The sequence below is a fragment of the Apteryx mantelli genome, chromosome 3 (assembly GCF_036417845.1).
Source record: "Apteryx mantelli isolate bAptMan1 chromosome 3, bAptMan1.hap1, whole genome shotgun sequence".
Classification (NCBI taxonomy): domain Eukaryota; kingdom Metazoa; phylum Chordata; class Aves; order Apterygiformes; family Apterygidae; genus Apteryx; species Apteryx mantelli.
The window spans coordinates 74,478,702-74,498,153 of record NC_089980.1 but is presented as its reverse complement, the minus strand read 5'-3'; the positions used below and the strand labels follow the sequence as shown (position 1 = coordinate 74,498,153).

Genomic DNA, 19,452 nt, shown 5'->3' with positions numbered 1-19,452 from the left:
TACAACCAGTGGTTCTGAAAAAGCATTGGATACAAAATGACTGTTCTGACATTGATTAGCTTAGTACATTCATTGACATGAGATTCAATTACATTGGGAACAGAAAACAATCAAACCAAAATTAGATTTCCTATTAATTGGTCTTGGAAGTGGGGGGAAAAATAAAAGGAGACACACACAAAGATCAAAACACACTACATTTACAAACAGAGAATAGCCTGGTCTTGTAAATCAATGACATTTCTTTATATGAAATAGAGAAAGTCATATAGCTTGTTAAGCATAAATCGCAATTTCTTAGCAAAGTCTGCTAAAATTTCAGAAATAAAATGCATAGTAAATAAATATTTTTAGCCTATCTAGAATATATTGCTTTGCCCTGCCTTCCATCAGAAGAGAATTTTAGTATAAAATACAATAATTTTTAATTTTATTATAAAAATATGTACCCCCTGTAAGGTAGACTATCAGCACAAAAAATTATGGATAGCCTAATATTTGAGCGTTGCCTACAAGTTTTAGCAAGTGATGTTTTTTAAGCCCTTCCATTTAAGAGCTTTTAGTATTCTTGATAATGCTAGAAGAACAGAAGACTTGAACACATTCTTGATAACAGACAACTATTTCACCCATTATAAGTAGGCTAACAAGAATAAATCAACTTAGAAATGAATATTTGAATCAGTAACCAGGATGGCTTTGCACAAGGACAAAGGCTATTAGCTAAATATCTCATGCCAATGTCAAATTATCAGGTTTTAGATGTTCAGATTACACATTCAAAGATAATTGTAACACTGCAAAATTTTTCATGAGGAACTTTTTGCAGCAATCAAGTATTCTTGGTCTTTTTCCCAATTGAACTGAAAGAGGAGATTGGGGAAAACTATGTTATTACTGCAGAACTTTTCCTATTTGTCTGTACCTTCTCTCCTGGTCATTTAATACAGCCTTAGCATAATTATTCAGCATATTACTCAAAGGAAGAGAGCACAGTTCTATATGACATCTTTTCCTTTTTCTTATTAGGGGGGGGGAAAAAAAACCCTCATTTTCCTATGGAAAAAAAATTCTTGTCCCTCAGATCCCCTTGAGCACACGTGAAAGAACACAGTTCACATTCAGTTACTCTTCCAGTCTTACAACAATATAACTGCTGTTATAACAGCAGCTCATAAACTTAACAGTATGAACTCTGCAAATTCTCCTGCACTGAGAACTTAACACTATGAATAAAAGTCTCATGTAAATGCTACAGCAAGGGTATTCATGCTTGCTTTACCACTTAAGGTGATGTATGTTTAATGAGGTATTAAAAAGTGACTGACTTAAAAATTGACAAGCAAGATAACAGAGCATCTCACACTTTTTTTGTCTGAGTGTCCCTAACCCAGACAGGAAGCAGTGGCATAAACTATATTTTAAACAGCTTACAATTTATGAGTTTCCCTCCCTCTGTGAATCAATTCTCTTGATACATGCTGATTATCTGAAATTACCACAGAGGATGACATCATAAATATTAATAGACAAGTGGTTCATTTTCATTTGTGATGTTGCCAAACAATGCTTTATGAAGCACTCCCAATAAATCAGGATGTTAACAATGAACTCATGTACGTTTAGAGAGTTATTTTAGAACACATTTTGGTTTTGGAGGGTTATTAAAAAAAAAAAAATCCAGTCTTATGCTGGATGTCCATAACAGCTCACTTAACATGCATTTTAAGGACATAAATCCGTATTTAATTTGATTTTGATTTTTGCACTGTAATTCACCTTTACAGCCAAAGGGCAGGGTAATTTCCTAGGGAATAATGACAGGCTGGGATGAGCTGAGTGCTCAGAGCACAGCTGTGAGCCATTACCACCACCTGATCATTAATCTCCAGGAAGTGTCCTGCATGAAGGGATGGCAGTTATTGCTCCTAGAGAATTAACCTGGAAAACAACGAGCAGATGGATTATTCTTCTGGGTGGCACAGCTCCAGTTAGCACAGAGAAGGCATTACTGGGGAATTACTGTGAATCTGCTGATACAACAGTCATTCCAGCCACTTGCAATCTTTCCCAATATTTCACTCAGTTTACAGTTTATCAGTCAGCATATAACAACAGCAGTCACAGAAAAATCTTCACACTTGCTCCAGTAAAGTAATCACCTACAAAACTAAGATCTGGCTTTCTCAACTATCCCCCGATGAAGAGCTGCATTTCCAATTTCCTGTTTGGTAGATGACACTAAGTATTCATTTTACAAGCTGCTGCTTTAAAAGACATGAACCCTGAGAAGGGATTTGTACTTTAATTGCACTGTTTGCAACGTATCACCCACAATTTTGCTCCTACAATGCTATCCCTGTGGAAATGTACCGCAGCCTGATCAGTGATAAGAGTTCTTAAGTGGAAGCTTCTTTAAAAGTAATCTTAGCAGATCTTCATTTCCCTCTTACCTTCTACGTCTTTTAATTAAAATAAAGATCTGTCCATATGCGACATACAAAAGACCTGCCTAGACTTAAAGATTCAGTATGCGCAGCAACATATTCCTTTAATGGTAAAATCCCAGTGCATGATCAAAAAAACCATCCTATGCTAAAAGAAAAGGCAACTGCCACTTGCCTGAAACACATGATAGCAGAGAATGGCCTAGTTGTCTTTGAAAGCCTGTTTTGCCTGGGCTTTAAGTTATCACCTAGCAAGATTTTCATATTTCTGCAGGTTAATTTCCTTTTCCGTAGTAGATCAGAGAGGTGTTCTGCAGTTGGCAGAGAACTTAGCAATAAGTGTAGCCTCACTAAACCTGCACATTTAACATTATGTGCTATTAAATCCACTACAACCAGGGGCGCGTCATTCTAGAAATCCAACAAGTTCCTTGTGGGAAGTGCCCTGGTACAGAATGAAACTATCCTTTGTACCAAGAGCAGCACACAGCATTAGTTGTGGACCTGCTGAATTAGTGCCTCACAGCACCGTGGACATTTCCTTAAAGCCCTGGATAGTGCAACACTGCCATTCTGTGTGTGTTGTATTTGTTTATTGTACAGATGATGAGGCAAAAAGATAAATCAAGAGAAAGAGGTGGAGGGAGAGAGAGAAAGAGGCATAGCAAGCAGAAGTGTACCAAAAGCTTTCATGCTGACACACAACATAATCCAGGTTTTCAAGCTCATTCTGGGATGCTACTGTGTACGCACAACTAGATCAGTAAATTTACAACATCCTGCATGGAGTCTGGAAAAATAAGTGGCTGAGACATGAGGCCTTTTTCTTTTCAGGCTTACCTGCATTTCCAGACAATGCAGCTGTGCTTTTACTTCGCGCCAGGAAGGAGTGAGTGGGCGTCAGGAGCCTGCTAACAATGCTGCTCTCCCATGGACTGAGCTGTAGACGGCGAGCTGAATGTGCACCATACAAGCAAGAGGTTAGATCAGGCACTCTCCATAAAAGACCACGTGCTATATAAGTCTTGGTATTATCTCCTCACTACTATATATCACCAGAATCTTGAAATTGTCCTTCAGAGATCAAAAGCATACTGAATGATCAAAATCACTCAGTATTTTGCATTTTATTTTTACTCCATTTTACTTGACGAATTCCCTTAGGAATAAACATATCTGAACACTTGTGCTGCCAACTGTGACGTTTTGCTAAACTGCTATCAAGATAGTAGTGATATTCTGCACACATCCCTCATTTCCCACCATCAGGAATGGCAGGATAACTTCTACAGGTAGGAGAGCAGTTGCCATTCCTAGATATAGACTTTGACAGAGATGTGTCCAAAAAACTTTCTACATATTAGATATATAGTCTTACAATAAATTAAAAAAAAAAAAAAGCGCCAGTTACAAAAACACCTTCTGAAGTCTGTAAGCCTAGATAGAAAGATCGAACACTTAACAATAAATAAAATGCCAAAGGTCACTAGTATAGAGAACTGTATCAGAGAAAGAGGTTCTATCAAAGTGCCCAGGTGTGACAAAAAAGTGCACCTCAAAAGTATACAATACACCTCCAATTGCAGATACCAAGCTCAGCAGCTACAGTTGCCTCAGATATTCATAATTTCTCAGAATGCATAGTGTGTACTTTTGGTCATTAATTCCCTGTAAAAAAACCCTGCCTATAATAAATTTCAACTTAGAACAAAAGCAAGAGCCAATTTTTTCATTGTTAATTAGTCTCTCTTGAAGAACACATTATAGATGTTGACCTAGCTGCAATCATTGCCCCATCTAGCTTTTTTCAGTATTTGAAAGTTTAGCTTCTAAATGTACTCCTTTTGCCTTTAATTTATTATAATATTTTAAAAATACTATTTAAACACTGATCATGGTGAAGTAGAAGCCAAAAATGACCTACAAATTACTGCTCAATTGAATAGGATGTTTCTTTGATACTCAGATATATATAACAAAAACAAATTTTATTATAATGAACACCCCAGAAGTAAACATTCAGTTAGTTCCCATAATAGTTCATTACAGTAAGCTTAGACCATAGCAATAACCTTAACATTGCACGCAAAATCAGGTCCTTCACAGAACGATTGAGGTTGGAAGAGACCTTTAGAGATCATCCAGTCCAACCCCCTGCTCAGGCAGCATCACCTACAGCAGGTTGCCCAGGTCCCTGTCCAAACGGCTTTTGAATATCTCCAAGGACAGAGACTCCACAACCTCTCTAGGCAACCTGTTCCAGTGCTTAGCCACTGTCACAGTAAAAAAGTTTTTCCTTATGTTTAGATGGAAGGTGCTTTCTACGTCTCAGCATTCGTTGGCCTTAGTTTTGTGTTTATGACAACAAAACTGCAACCTGAATTTATGAGGCTCAGTATCTAAAATGTTCAGTGAAGTGACTGACTGTACAAGACTAGAGATTAATTTGCATTTTTAAAGGTAGAGATACATCACTTTTAGTAGCCATAAGTGCTACATCTCTCTTTAATCTACTCCATGCTGGGCTCCATGAAAAGAGGGGCTCACCTCAATAATCTCATCCTGTGAGAATATAATTGCCTAATCTGCCCTCAGTGCTGTTTTTTCACTTCTCTAATTGCTTCCCTGAATTCTGCTAACCCGATAAGTGGCATAACTATGGAAATATAGGACTCTCAAACACAGTAGGCTGTCTTGATAAGTGTCCTTACATAAAGTACTACTGCCAGAGCTCTTTGAGATTAATGTTTCCATTCTGCACCCATACAGATTATACAGAGATACAAAATATCCCAAAGAGACTTCCATAACAGCACACTCATTATCATTAAGCTTATAATTTAACAACGAAGAAAAAAATCATAGAACTACCATTAAACTGGATGCAATAATGGTGGAATCTTTGTTTCCTTTCTTCTCTGGGAATTGTGCTCGATATGATCATTGTTTTAGCTACTCTTGAAAGACAACTTCTTTTTGTGCTCTCAGGCTTTACCAGATGAGACTTACAGACAAGAAAATAGTTAAGTCTGTACTGCAGTTTACTACATTGTGTCTACTGCAGTTTAATAAAAAGATCATGCAAGTTATCAGAAGAACAAGAATGCTGCACAAAGGTTAGATCCACACCTTAGAAAATGATCCCTGAAATTCTGGGCCAATAAATCACTATTATATATTAAGAATTTCTTGGAGGCCACCTGTATAGTTGCAGAGAGCTGGTGAGTAAATGTCACAACATAATATCGTTCAGTGGGCCAACTGTAGACCTCCCACATGAGGCCACGACCACAAGTAATATTAGTAGGCCGCAGCTAGGAAAATGCTGTCTTAAAACACTACACTGCACTCGCTCGCCTTTAGAGCAAATGACATGGCATAGGTATGGTTTAATTTTCTTTTCCCTTTGCCCCTAACACAGGGGAGCCTCATCCATATCACCTACTGGAAGCAAACCCATCCCCACAGCATCCAAACAGCAGCAGGGCAGTGCTTGGAACCAAGAGGGCTAGTTAACATGCGCCAGTGAGCTAAGAGAGACCAACAAAACCGCTGTTCTCTAAGCAACGTTCAAAAAAAATAACCAGGAGCTTAGACTGGAAGTATCCCTAAATCTCTAAAATGGGTTTAGATCGGAGTTCAACACCTAAATTCAGCTTAGCTTTGTGGACCAAGTTCATCACTTACTAAATTCTCTAAATGCATAGCACCATATTTAACACTTTTAACATGTACTCTTAACAGTTATTAGCATCACCGTCAACCTAGAACAGCCAAATAAATTTTGGCCCTCTGAGTTCCAAGTGCAGCAGTATTAGTACCTAAAAGCTTCAAACAGCTTAACTTTGGTGTACAATCCCCACTGAAGCAAGTTGAATACACAACATAAGTGTGTCCCAAAATAGTACGAATGGCTTTAAAATAGTGAAGTTACTTTCTTTTCTTGCTCTTTTTGTTTTCAAAGCCTTGGGGCGATGTTTTCAAGCTTTAGTCCTCCAAACCACCCAACAGAGAAGGGGAAAAGGTCTTTTTTGTTCTCATGCTGTGTTAGGCTATTACTCTCAGGGCCATTTGCTCCTCAATCCCACATTGGAAGTGCATTCCTGGTAGGGTTGGTGGTGGAAGTACCCCTACCCCAAGCTACAAGCAGCTTAGTTCGAACAAATTAAAGAAGGTCTTTACTGCTTAACTTTTGACTACAAAACAAAAAACAAAAAAAAAAAAACCCAAAACAAAAAAGCCCACAACCACCTCCTTCCCCCACCAAACAAAATTGATCCCAAGGAACTGTCAACAGTGAATTGATTACAATTACTTGTGTTTGCCATCAAGATATACAAACTGAACACTGGAAAGTTGTCTTAGCAGCAGCAGCAAAATAAATTGTGAGTAAGCACACCACAGCATCTCTGGTTCATTCTATGAACAGACGGGAGGCAGGGATTTAACAGGTCTCCTGATGAGCACCACAAAGGACAGACTCTCACTGACAATAGTAGTGCCTGCTCAGATAGAGCCACAAATACACTGAGGAGAAGTGGAAAACCATTCTACGTTTAGATTTTCTTTCAACGGGAAACAATATCAGAGGCCCTGAATTTCTTCTACAGAGGTGGCAGACACAAAGGTGATGCAGTGATTAAGACCATCATTTGTTTTGAAAGAAAAAGCACTGCAGAGAGGAGGAGGAGGAGGAGGAACACAATTGTGGTGCAAATTCTGCTTTTCAAAGCCAAGAAAGTGTGCATCTCCTACCTCATCTAAAATAATATACTTAGCAAGTAATTTTTATTAGTCAGCTGCAGCATTACTTGCTTCACTTGAACTGTTTGCTAACCACATTTCGTTACAAAGATTCAACGACTTACACCTGTACCACTAACAAAAGTATAGCGAGAAGCCTATTTTAGCTGATTTTAAAATTGCAGTGAGAGCTATACAACAATGCTGGACTTCAAAAGTAATTAACCAATCTTTTAAACAATTTCTTTATGAAAAGTTGTGTCTTCAGCAAAAACAACCTGTCCTTCAAATGGTAAAAAACCAATGCAGCTTAACAGAAGAAACTTTCTTGATGACAACTGTAAGCCACTTAGGATAAGCTCATCATTCTTATCTCCAGCTCCCTGCTTGGTGGGTAGGAATATGAGTTAAGGACAAAATGTGATTGGGTGCCCTCTGGAAGGTGAGAAAGGGAAACTTTCTTTAAGCACTTGCCACTGGAGAGGCCAGCAGCCCTTCTCCAATATGTGCTCAACTAGATTTGGGTATATGATGCTTTACACCTGAAAGAGGGCATTTCTAGAGTTTGGGTTTGTTTTCCATCTTTGAGACTGTGAAAAACATAGGATACTTCTGAAGAGTCCTTTGCTGGTTTTGATGAAAACGCCAAGCATAGAATGCCTTTGCTTTTGGCATATGGCCCTCCCTTTCTTCCTCCTTCCCTCTCCCCACCATTAAACTGCCTAGCACTCAGTGTAACTTGTCCAGAATTTGAAATGGGTGGAAGAAACTATCACACAGTGAGCTACAGTCCATAAAAGACTATCCTTCGTATTTAAGGCCTGCTGCTGTCCTTTTCCCCAAGATATTTCCTCAAATGACCATCCCTGGCAAAGAACAGCAATTGCCTGGAAAAAAAAACCCACATACCTGAAAAGGCAATAAAATCAAAACTGACTGAACTTCAATATTTAAAGCAAAAAAAATTGGTGTTTTGGAATAAATAATTTTCAAGATAATGCTGTATTTTCCCCAAGTTATGACAGCCTCTACAACTAGATTAACCCATAAAGCATTAAAACACTGCCTGTCAAAACAACCAGAAACACACATACAAACATGCACACAAAGAACAGCACTTCAGTTAAGATGCACAAATAATGAAGTCTACCAATTTGTTACCCAGTACAACCAAAACTGCATTCTAAGAATTTTTGAAAATAGGCATTTATCTGCCTTGAAGTGGTCAAGTACTTCTCCCCATTCTCAGCAAAGGACAAAAAATCCTTACAGAGTATTTTTCCATAAAGCTCTTTGCTTAAAGTTATACAAGAGATTCTTTTATAAAATTCCTTCGAGCTCAATGTTCAATCTCATAAATCCTTAAAACAAAAGCAGTAACTCAACTACATTAAGTTACAAAAGTCTGTTTTTCTTTTTATCATTTGTGCAGACTTGCAAACATTGAAAACATACACTGAAATAAAGCAACCCTTGAAAATTAACTGGACACAAAAAAGTCAATAAACAGACATCATATGAAAATTACCCATACCCCTTCATTAAAAAAATAATCAGCAATGGTAATAAAATAACTGCTTGAAAGCTTCATGCAACATGTTCTTAGACATTCAAGAACTATTATCAAAGTAGAAAGAAAAGCAGAACAATGACAAAATGGCCTAATGCAAATAAAAAGTCACAAATGATTGCATGCACTATGGAGAGATGTGTTCTTTCAATAGTTGTACCTCATTTACTAAAAACCTGACAGAAGCACTGCTTTTATTATTTGCTAAAGTAAGATTGTTCAGGCAAGTTCTCTTGTTTTAAAAATGAGAAATGTACATTTCTTTTCACAGAAAAAATGTTCAACCATTTACTTTTCACATGCGAAGTCTTTTCACTCCCATTTAGATAAAGTACAGAAAATGACTTCAGAAGCTTGTTTCATGTGCAAAGCAATACATTAATACAGAACATTCTTTCTTGCTCTTCTTCTTTTTTTTTTTTTAAACTGTACCTCTGTCTGGAGAATTTAGTAATGTTGCAGATGAGGAGGAGAGCCGCTTGTTAATGACTGGATCAACATGTTTCGAAAGGTTCATTGTTGAAACAGACCGCCTGTCTGGATCTAAAACAAATGGAGATAATGCTAATTGACAGCCCACATGCAGTAATGCAAGTTCCTAGCTCACTAGTGGGAGAAGGAAAACATGCCTAGGTCATTTCTGCTCTGTCACAAGAACTTTCAAAATAGAAAGGACTTCTCGGCAGACATTGTACAGGTGACTCAAAGACTGGGCACAAAACTGTCCAATCTAAATTTCAAATGGCCAAAATACTCTGTTCATTGATTGTCATTCAATCAGGTTGCAATCCAAGGACTTAATGGCAGATCTGAATTGGCTACTAGTAAACAAGAGCGTACTTCCATGTTCCTTTCAGTAGTCCGAGAAAAATTTTGCCCACAACTCAAAACAAAAAGCAGCACAGAAGGAACAACGTGCTTGGAAATGTCATTCATAAAAAACCCTTAGCACCTGGATCAAAGGTGACATTTGACAGGGTGCTGTTGTCAAAGAGGTCAGTATCACAACAATACCCTGCTGAGAGATTAAGGGATGAGAAGGAAGGCTAATACACAAGGGAAGTAAGGTTAAGCCCAAAAGGAATTCAGAGATTTAGTTAAAAGCCCCATAGCTGTGGATAGGTACTGAATTTCCCACCACAGAGTCATTTTCTACCTTCTGTGAATGAAGTCGTAGCTAGTCAGTTTGAAACTGCACACAGCACAATAGATAAAGAAAACAAGTCTCTGTGGAAGACTACAGACTATTTGTAATGCACATACTTTGTATATAATATTAAAGGGCTTTATTTTGCTTTTAGGCTCTGTAGTTTTTAGAATACAGTGTTACATTACATCATTTGCCTGCTCAACTTGCTGCGGAGTCAGCATCGACACCCTATTGAGAGTGTGATGGTTATTTCAAGAATATAAATCACATATATATGTGTGTGTGTGTGTGTATATGTGTGTGTGTGTGTGTGTGTGTGGTGTAAATATTGTTAGCAGCAGCAGCAGCTGAGGAATGAGCTGAACAGACAAGTTATATGCATTCTTTTCTCTCTCTAAAAAAAAAAAAAAAAAAAACAAAAAAGCTGAAAAAGCTTTTTTTTTAAGTGCATCAATTAAATATCCTCCCTAGCAAATTTCTATTCAGAAGTCTGACACTCAGAAGATATCAAGATAGTCAGTTCTGGTTTTGCTTACATTTTAGCATGTGCTGAACCTCAGGACTACTCAGCAAAGCATTTAAGCATGCTGAAATCCAGTGAGGCTTGAGCATACACCTAAATGCTCTGCTGATTCATATTCTGTGGTCCCCGGGGATGTCCACATACAGTTTTGTAAGCAGCCACAAGCTCAGGAAACTGCCAACACTAAAGGAGGCTATTTCTGAAGGTTATTTGCCATTGTTTCTTTAGGGCAAGAACATCAACTTTATATTTACCTATTCTGACCTAGTGGATTTAAGTGTATTTGTTGTAGACAAAAACTGTATTGCACAGAAATATAGTGTGTGAACTCTCCCCATACCTGTGAAGAGGTATATAGGATTAACCATGACAGGGTGAGAGGAGGAAGGAAAGCTCCCCACCCCCATGCATTTATTTGCTCATTTTGTCTAATGTTAAAGAGACTCAGGGTGTGGAAATTCACACTGATGACAAGAATGTCTATAATACTAACAAATAGTGTACCAGAAGGTGGATAAACCTAAGAAGCAGGTTTAAGAGGAGAACCCAAAATAGCAAGGTTAAGAATAAGACGTTTGTAGGCAGGCAAGATTATCCTGCGCTGATCTACATGAGTATCTTGCAGAGCATCATGCACCACTCAGAACTGGAGACAGGATACTTGGGCTTCATGTGGTGTCACAGGTCTGAGTCAGAAAAGTACTTGTGGGAATGGCATGGGGATTTTCATCACTGATATCTAACCTACATCATCGTATACCACTACGGGGGACCCCCACAACAATGACAAACCATACTTCTACATTTGGTGTAAAGTATATGCTGCATAAACGGCTTTTTGAAGATGATAAATGACACTATGAAAGTCACCTCTTATTTGGCATGCCAACATTTCTTCTGAGTATGAACATTATTTTTTAATGAATGGAATTCAGCAGGAGGATTTGCGTGAGAATGAAGGCTGTGAACGTACAATACGCCAAATGCCATTCACTGTCTAGAAGATTGCTGGTTTCTTTGCTCTAAAAAAGAATAAAAATATACTTGAGCAAAGTATCAGCACATGCAGCCAACTGCATGTGCCTGCAGTCATGCGCAAAATAAATGTAAATGCCATATATGTGTAGTATGCCAAAGCTTTAAAAAAAAAACCCAAAAAACAGATCTCCTTGAATTCCAATAGACAGAATATTATACGTCATTTTAGTGAATTGTGCCAAATCTTTGAAGTCAGCCAGTAATAACTCTCCATATTAAAAATAATAAATATAATCAGGGACTAACAACAGTTCTAGTCTATCAGCATGATGTTAAGCATGCATTGCATCTACATGAGAGTGGTTTAGTTACCAATGATCTCATTTCCTGAGAACTAGCTATTGGTAAAGGAATCAACAAACCACAGTAATTATGTACCAGGTTTTCTAGCACCACCCAAAGATCTGAAGTGGTGCTCCAGGCCTGCTAAATCGAGAAAGGTGAATGATGATTCAAAAAAATAACCTAGGAACAGAATGCAAGACAATGATTTTTCACAGTAAAGAAAATAAAAATAAATTATACAGAGTTAAGCAAAATAATAAATAACCTTTTATGAAAAATAACTGTCTACTGAACTTAATATGACAAAGTAGATGTCAGACAATTCTTTTCTCATTCTTTTTTATCCTTCATGAAAGGTGGTATGCATAGAAATGTATATATTAAAGTAGGAAGAGAAGATTTCTTTACCATTTTCTGGTGAAAGAAATAAAGGACACAAATTATATTCTTTTGACTTACAGTCACATTTAACAAGGCATACACACACTAATGATTGGCAGATTGGGTTAGAGAAGATAATTGGGGAAAAAGCATGTAACTAACATTCACTTAATTTGTCCACCTTTAAGTTCCTTTAGGGAGAAAAAGTCTCTGTGAATATCTGTGTAAGGTACTAAAGAGAACTTATCACAAAAAACAATTTTTCTTTCTCCTGTCTGTTTTAATCTCAGTAAATTATATTGGTTATTTCCACCAGAAAGTATTTCCTGAGCCATGATATTTAACATTTGCACACAGTAGCTTGTATCAGAGAATTGACATAGCACAAGCATACCCACACATACACACAAATACCAAAGAAGCAGAAGTGAGAAGCTGTAGCAAGATAGAATTACAGAATTAATCAACTCCTGAGACAAGTTTTAGCTCTGTCTCAGATTTCTCCTTGTTATCTCTTTGCTACACAAACACTTCAGAAACATGCTATTGCTAGCAATAGTAAGATCAAGAGCAAGGAATTTAAACTAACATATTGCATCATCCTTCCTTTTAACAGAAGCAAAGTGAATTCCAGTTAACTGGCAGGGCAGGGAACCTGGCAAGCCAGGCAGACTTCCCCCTTTACCTGTGTTATTAATGCTGCTATGTAGTGCTCCTCCCCAGGACCACCTGTTTTGCTTTTGTTTTGGCTTCTGGCTTCTTTCAATTGTGCGACGTACAACAGCTTCATGTCGTTCCTTAAGTGCAACAGAATAATACATTTGGATACTATTAGGTTTTTAAATGAACCTTCTCATCACACTCTGCTACCTTCCACACAGACAAAAACTAGCAGGCATCTTGAAGTTGTGTTCGCGCTTTTAAGTGCTGCCTAGTAAGACACCCACTCAGATGAACCATGCTAACTTTAAAACAGGACTTACACAGTAATTAAGCCATAAATAAGTTCAACCATTAACTGTAATTCTGTAACGGTAAGATCTGAGACTTGTGCAGAGCTGCAAAGAAAAACAGTGGCCCTGTTATGGCAGGCACCGCACAGACACACAACAGGACTATTTCTCACCTTGCATCTCTTACCTACTGAAGCGATAGGTCAGTGAGGAGGGAGTGGGAGGGAGACACAAGGATGAGGTGACTTACCCAGGATCACACAGCAAGTAGTTGCCAGTTCAGCTGAGACAAATTAGCCAAAAGTGTATTCAGTACAATTCCTCACTTTCTTTAAGGTTTTGTTAGAGGACAGCGAATATTTAGCTCCCCTCACGCTGAACGGCTAGCAATCTACAGTAGACCATAAAGGAACCACCCACTTTGTTTCTGCAAGTTTGAGCTGTGCTATACACTGTAACCCTGATCTGCTTAACTTAGCTGTATTAAATTTGCAGAGGGCACTTTAAGAAGTATCTGTGCAGGTACAGCTTTAAATCCTCTCTTTTGTGCTCGCTCTCATACCGATCACATTATATCCCTGTTGGGAGCTTTTCATTTGAAAGTTTGAAGCTACCATATCTCACAGTAAAAGCAAGCTGACAAAGTTTTCATGACATTTCTTCTTACCTTATCTTCTTCTATTCTCTGCCTTCGCTTTTCCTCTACAGCAGCTCGCCTTCTCTCTTCCTTTAATCTCTGCTCTTCTAGTTTCTTTTTGCGTTCCTCTAGGTGTTTTTCATAATGTTGCCGTGCTCTCTCTTCTCTTTCTAACCAGATGGATTCTCTTGCAGCTATGACAAAGTCAGAAGTAAAACATAAACATGCTAATTTGATGAAATTGTTAATACAGTCAAGATAACCTAGTTATCCTGAAAAACTTTTCAACTCATTTTCTTATGATATACAGAAGATGCTAATCTCTCCATGCGTTCAAACTTTGTGTCACACTAATTCGTCTCCATCTCAGTTTCATTACTGAAAATTACTAGCAGAAATAGTCAAATTATTTGAGAAAACACTTTCTATGGGGAAGAAAGGATTTTGTGTTATTTTATAACACCTAGGTATGTCATTAGGTATATGAGAAGGCATTTCTGCTGTGCAAGCCATGATAACTCTCTGCGATCATTCATTGTAAAAAGAAAGGTAAACCTTCCTCTTTATCACCACTACATACCTTTAATAATCAGTGCAGATCCCTAACATGACAGAAGTTGGTGGGATAACAATTCTAGGGCCTTGACTGTTAGCTATACCGTTAGTGGGTCAGAAGAAAACAAATTAGCCATCAAAGAAGTCAGACTGAAGGTGAACTTTAATTTGTTATATACCTCCACTGCTGTTCAGAGCTCAGAACGTCTTGCTTCAGAAAAGGTAACCAAATACACAAGACAAATTTTGCTCCCCTTCAGGGTCTGAATATTCATGAAGGTCCTACCTAGAACACAGGCTCAAACTATAGTCCATGTTAAACTTTTTACATATGATAGACTGGACCTCTCCTCATTGCTGTCTTGAAAGCTTCAGGTGTCAGAAATCTGTCTTCTAAAAAAACTATTATGTACTTTTATTAAAAAAAAACCAAACAAACAGGACACATACCTCAGGATCTTCAAGAACTAACACACAGGAGTGCAGGAAGAGATATATGTGAAGGTCATGAGACAAACCTCACTGAGAACCACATGAGAAGACCTTACAGAGAAGGAGCTCATTGATAACATTGCAGCAGCAAGAGGGAAGCAGGCTGGCAAAGTTATCAGAAAAACTTCAAATTTCCAAGGCCAGTAAAGTAAGGAAGTTCTCTACCCAAGTCTGAGACAGTAATTTTTCAAATTCAGTCTGACATAGAGCCTACTGTTATAATCCCATATTGCAGAACAGCAACCGGGCCTTCAATTAGTAGAGATATTTGTGTCATTAGACACAACCACATACCAAAAAACAAACAAAAAACCTTAAATGCTTCTAAGGTGTTCAAAGCAGACATCACAATTTTTGATCACTTATAATGCATCTTCATCAAGTTCCTCTTTTGCGTTTTCCTGCCTACTTGAACAAATCCCACATCACCTGATAAAGAGCTTAGATTGTACCCTAAACCTTATGTGCTTGTGCACCGTCTCCCAAAAAACTTTACCAAAGTAACACCAGTTCATATTTAGACTATCTGCCTCAAGAAAACAGCTCTGTACCATTTCAGATGTCAAACATTTTGCTGAGCAGACAGCATGGTTAGCTTTGCTGTAGGATGCAAACTAGTGAAGATAGGTTTGCTCAACAGCCACAAACAATCAAAAAACATCCCCTTGGCAAGATGAGTGAAAGATCAGCAAGATGGTTGCAGAAAATTTAATGATGAAACATAACTGGAATAATTAAAGCTACCAGGAACACTACAGTTGCTTAATTATTAACAATAGGTAGGAAAAAAGTAACACCTATGAATGTAAAATACTAGCTGAAGAGCCAATAGAAAAGTTGTAGAGTATTTTGTTACAATAATTTAGTTAAGTGACTTAAAGAAGGAAACAGAACAAAAAAAAGAAGGCAGAAAAGCAGCTTCTAGACCAACTGAAACCTGCAAAGGTTCCTTCTTCTACATTAAAGCCTTGTGACATAACAAAATGTTCTCAGCAAAAGCTGATGAAGAAACACAGGAATTCTTTTAAGCTTATATAGAGAAAATAGTTGAAAGAAGCAAGTGTCACTTACATTCTTGTGGTGTGGGTTTTATCAACCTCTTACCTAGGATCGATTTCCATCTTAGTATAGGCCAATATGAAGGAGATTAACAGATAATCTGTCAGATTTTTATTATTTTTATTGAGTGTTTTTAACAATTTTTCTTTTACCATACAGTTCTTACCACAGGACAGTACCTACAAAGCAAATATACCCTTTTTGAAACATCACCCAAACAGTAAAGAGACATGAATCACTACAGGGAAAACATTGTCAACACTTGCCCTAAAATAATGCCCTTTGAATTGCATGACTAGAAAGAGCCATATGCTGCTTCCTTCCTTCAGCCCAGGTATTGACACGTGCTCAAGAAAGCCAAAGCACAACCTCAGCCGTACTGTGCTGGGACAACAGTAGTATGGTGTAGGAAACATACAACCACGTATAAGAAGTCACTGGAGGTCAAAGATGGAAAAGCTTAATTAAGATAAAGAGCCAACTAGTGGCCACTTACTTAAGGTCATACCTCAAATATCCAGATAGCGGAAATGAACCAGAAATCAATGAGCCAAAACTGATGTTCCAAACATGAGACTAATCTGTAAACCAAAAGTGAAGATGTGTCCACTGCCCTTTCTCAGGAGCTGGCAGCTCACCAAAAGAGCAGATAGACAAAGAGATGGCTCTGTCATTATGGTTTACCCTTCCTGGGACTACACGATCCCTCATGACACTGTTTTTCTATTGCCCAGGGCCAGACAAGACTGAGCCAAGAAAATGAGCACCAACGGGACACCACTTTTTCCAACAGTTTTGGCTATAACCTGAATCATTGAAGCATAAGACATGTCACCTCTGCTGTCCTGTCTTTTCTTCTTGTCTCTGCCTTCTGCTTAGCAGTCTGACGTAGCTAACCAATGTCTTTGTCAGAACTGCTGTCAGCCTGCCACCAAAAAGGTAGAGATTTCTGCAAAAGCTTGCTTTCCCTATTCATCTCTACATAGTTGGACTGCATAAAAGAGTCAGTCCAAGAAGAGGCAGCTGCATCAGTGATCTGAACTGTTTTTTCCGCTTACTTGTGTGCTTTTATCTTGTTCTTCTTCAGACAAGAAGATAAAAATCTTTAAAAGCAGCAACCCCAGTTCATTTCAACAGACTATGCTTTTTCAAAAATGATAGCATCTTTAACACCACCTAAAAACTGGCAAAAGAGATTTCAAAAGGAAAATGGAATAAAGAATATCATTAAGTTTTGAATGTGCAAACCCTGTACACTGCAAACATTTCATATGATCTTGTTCCTTTTCTTGAATCTTTGATTAAAAGTTTGGAGGAAATTAATACCAACTGCTACAGCATGGAGATACTTGAGATTTTTCTACTCAAAGAACATACATTCAAAAAAAAAATTTTTTTTTTAAACTAACTCTTCTGGTGAGGTTTTGCAACCGCTTTAACCAAAGCTCTGGCTACTACCAAAAGGAGCAGCATTTGCCTTCCTCTAGGCCATCAGGCAGTACTCCCCCTGTGCTGTGGATACCACTCCCCGGACTGAGACCAGATGGATCAAGGAAACAATCTGGTTAAAACCAGATTCTTCTATTCCTTTTTTCTTGTGATGCTCTTAATTACAGCTGGGTCCTAGTGAAGAACAGTCAGCCTGGGCAGATGGGTAAGCAGACACGCTGCTGAAGGGGTTTACTGGGCTCTGAAATGACGGGAATCCTCAGGTCAGAAAGGGGCTGCAGGCAGTGCCGTTTCCTGGGCTCTTTAGATGAGCCAGCACTCTGGCACTTTGCCAAACTCAACAGCAGGCCAACGCAAGGAACAAAGAGAAGCTGATTTAACCTTGTGACACCAAACTGATATAAACCCACCCCATACATAAAAAGAAAGTTATGAAATATGGCTTCTCTGTGTTTCAGATTACGGAAGACGCTACCCCAAGCTCTCAGTCACCCCCTAACTCCACACACATTAAGCTCAAAAGTCTTTTTCTCATCTTTGGAGAACTCCACAGTTCTGCTCTGGGCAATAGCACGTTCCTGTTTCTCTGACAAGTTGTACTCTTAGCTTAGAATATGTTTTCACCGGAACATAGTTCTCTCTCCTCCATCAACAGGAGGAATACTAAATGCTGGGCACCCCTCTGAAAACAGATGTTTCACAAGAGGCACAGTGAGAGTGGGAAATCCAAGTCTATTACTCATGAGGACACACACAGAAGAAGGAAAATGACACTCAGAACTTAAGTTTAAAGGCCTGTTAGGTAAAATATTTTACTGTATAAAACCAAATTTGAACAGAACTTAACTAATAATACACTGTGAGCAACATAATACTTTTAAAAATTATTCTTCCATTTCAATGCTATGTTTTATCCTCCCCTTTCTCCTCAAATAATTGTTTATTAATGCTAGTCTGCAGTAACTGTTAAATGTCATTCCTGGAGGACAGGTCATCATTCACTCTCCTTCAAGTCATTCATTATAATTACTTCCAGTGAAGCTTCTACAACTACTTTTCATTTTCAGATCAGTTTGCTATTTGAGTCTATTGTTACATTTCATTTCTATTACAGAAATGTCTAGAGGGTTTGTTCCAGTTCTGAGGACACTATTGCACAATACATACAAAGGCAGAGTCTGTAATACTGTGTAGCTTTAAAGGTATTCTTTAAATGTACAATTTTACAGACTGATTTTATTCTGACATGCACAAACTACAACAATTACTCTTAATTTCCAATCTTTATTATTTGTAGGTGTCAGAAAAAACAGATCTTGAAAAAATGAAAGAACCATTTCCTATCCTCTTCCCCAAAAGAGGTCTGGAGTATATTTGTATTTACTGCTCACAAAATTTGCATAGTTTGATCTTTATTGTTATAAGCATTAGCTTTCCCTAGCTACCCATTCTTGAGTGAAAACAGATTGCTCCCTTATGTAACACGTTTGCAATCTAAATTAGATCCACCTTCACATAGGAAATGCTCTAATTAGACTCTTACAGCATCTTGTCACTGTGGTGCTATACAAATAACAATAAGAAACACAGCACGCACACCTTGTTGCACATGCCCTGAATGAACTAAATAAGCCAAACAATGTAATTCTTCAGAACTGGAACTTAACCAAATCGTTTTTGTTTCAGGAGCTTTAAAACATCCCTTCTCTTTGGAATAAGTTAAGGAATTTAGCAGCACAAATCTCATGACAGTCCCTCTAGCTGCAGCATGTTGGCTTTTATTCAATAATCACTTAAGTACAGACTCCCATGACCATATCAAAACAAGCCACTGCTGTGAGTCAAAAGACATCCAAAGATCCCGAGATCATCCAGATCTTCTGTGCATGGCATCTGCTTACAACGGCAGCCAGCATGGAAAGGCTCTTTAGTTTGCTATTGAAAACAAAGCCCTTCCTGAAGGACATGAGAAATTAAGAAAAGCAAATCAAAACAAACTTCAAGTAATGCCACTGGAATATTAATTTGCCTATTAAAGATATGAGAATTATTCTTTTTGTCGTTGACGAAAATAGCTAGACCTTCTTGGGACACTATTTATGGTAGTTTCTTCAGGCTTCAGCCTGTCATGTTGTATAGAAAAAGTAATGAAAACAGTAATTTGAACTTT

The 19,452-nt window shown here is 38.0% G+C and overlaps 1 protein-coding gene across 4 annotated transcripts in view; it reads right to left on the bottom strand.

The window, feature by feature from the left end:
* MAP7 (microtubule associated protein 7) overlaps positions 1–19,452 on the bottom strand; it is a 131,060-nt gene that overhangs the window by 24,035 nt on the left and 87,573 nt on the right. For 3 of the 4 annotated variants that reach the window (XM_067293675.1, XM_067293676.1, XM_067293674.1), the window contains exons 4-7: positions 13,758–13,921; positions 12,823–12,934; positions 9,193–9,303; positions 3,288–3,401 (exon numbers count right to left, since the gene is read on the bottom strand). In XM_067293675.1, coding sequence (XP_067149776.1) covers positions 3,288–3,401; positions 9,193–9,303; positions 12,823–12,934; positions 13,758–13,921 — 501 coding nt within the window. The remainder of the gene's footprint in view (positions 1–3,287; positions 3,402–9,192; positions 9,304–12,822; positions 12,935–13,757; positions 13,922–19,452) is intronic. The other variant, XM_067293678.1, reaches the window with a different exon arrangement.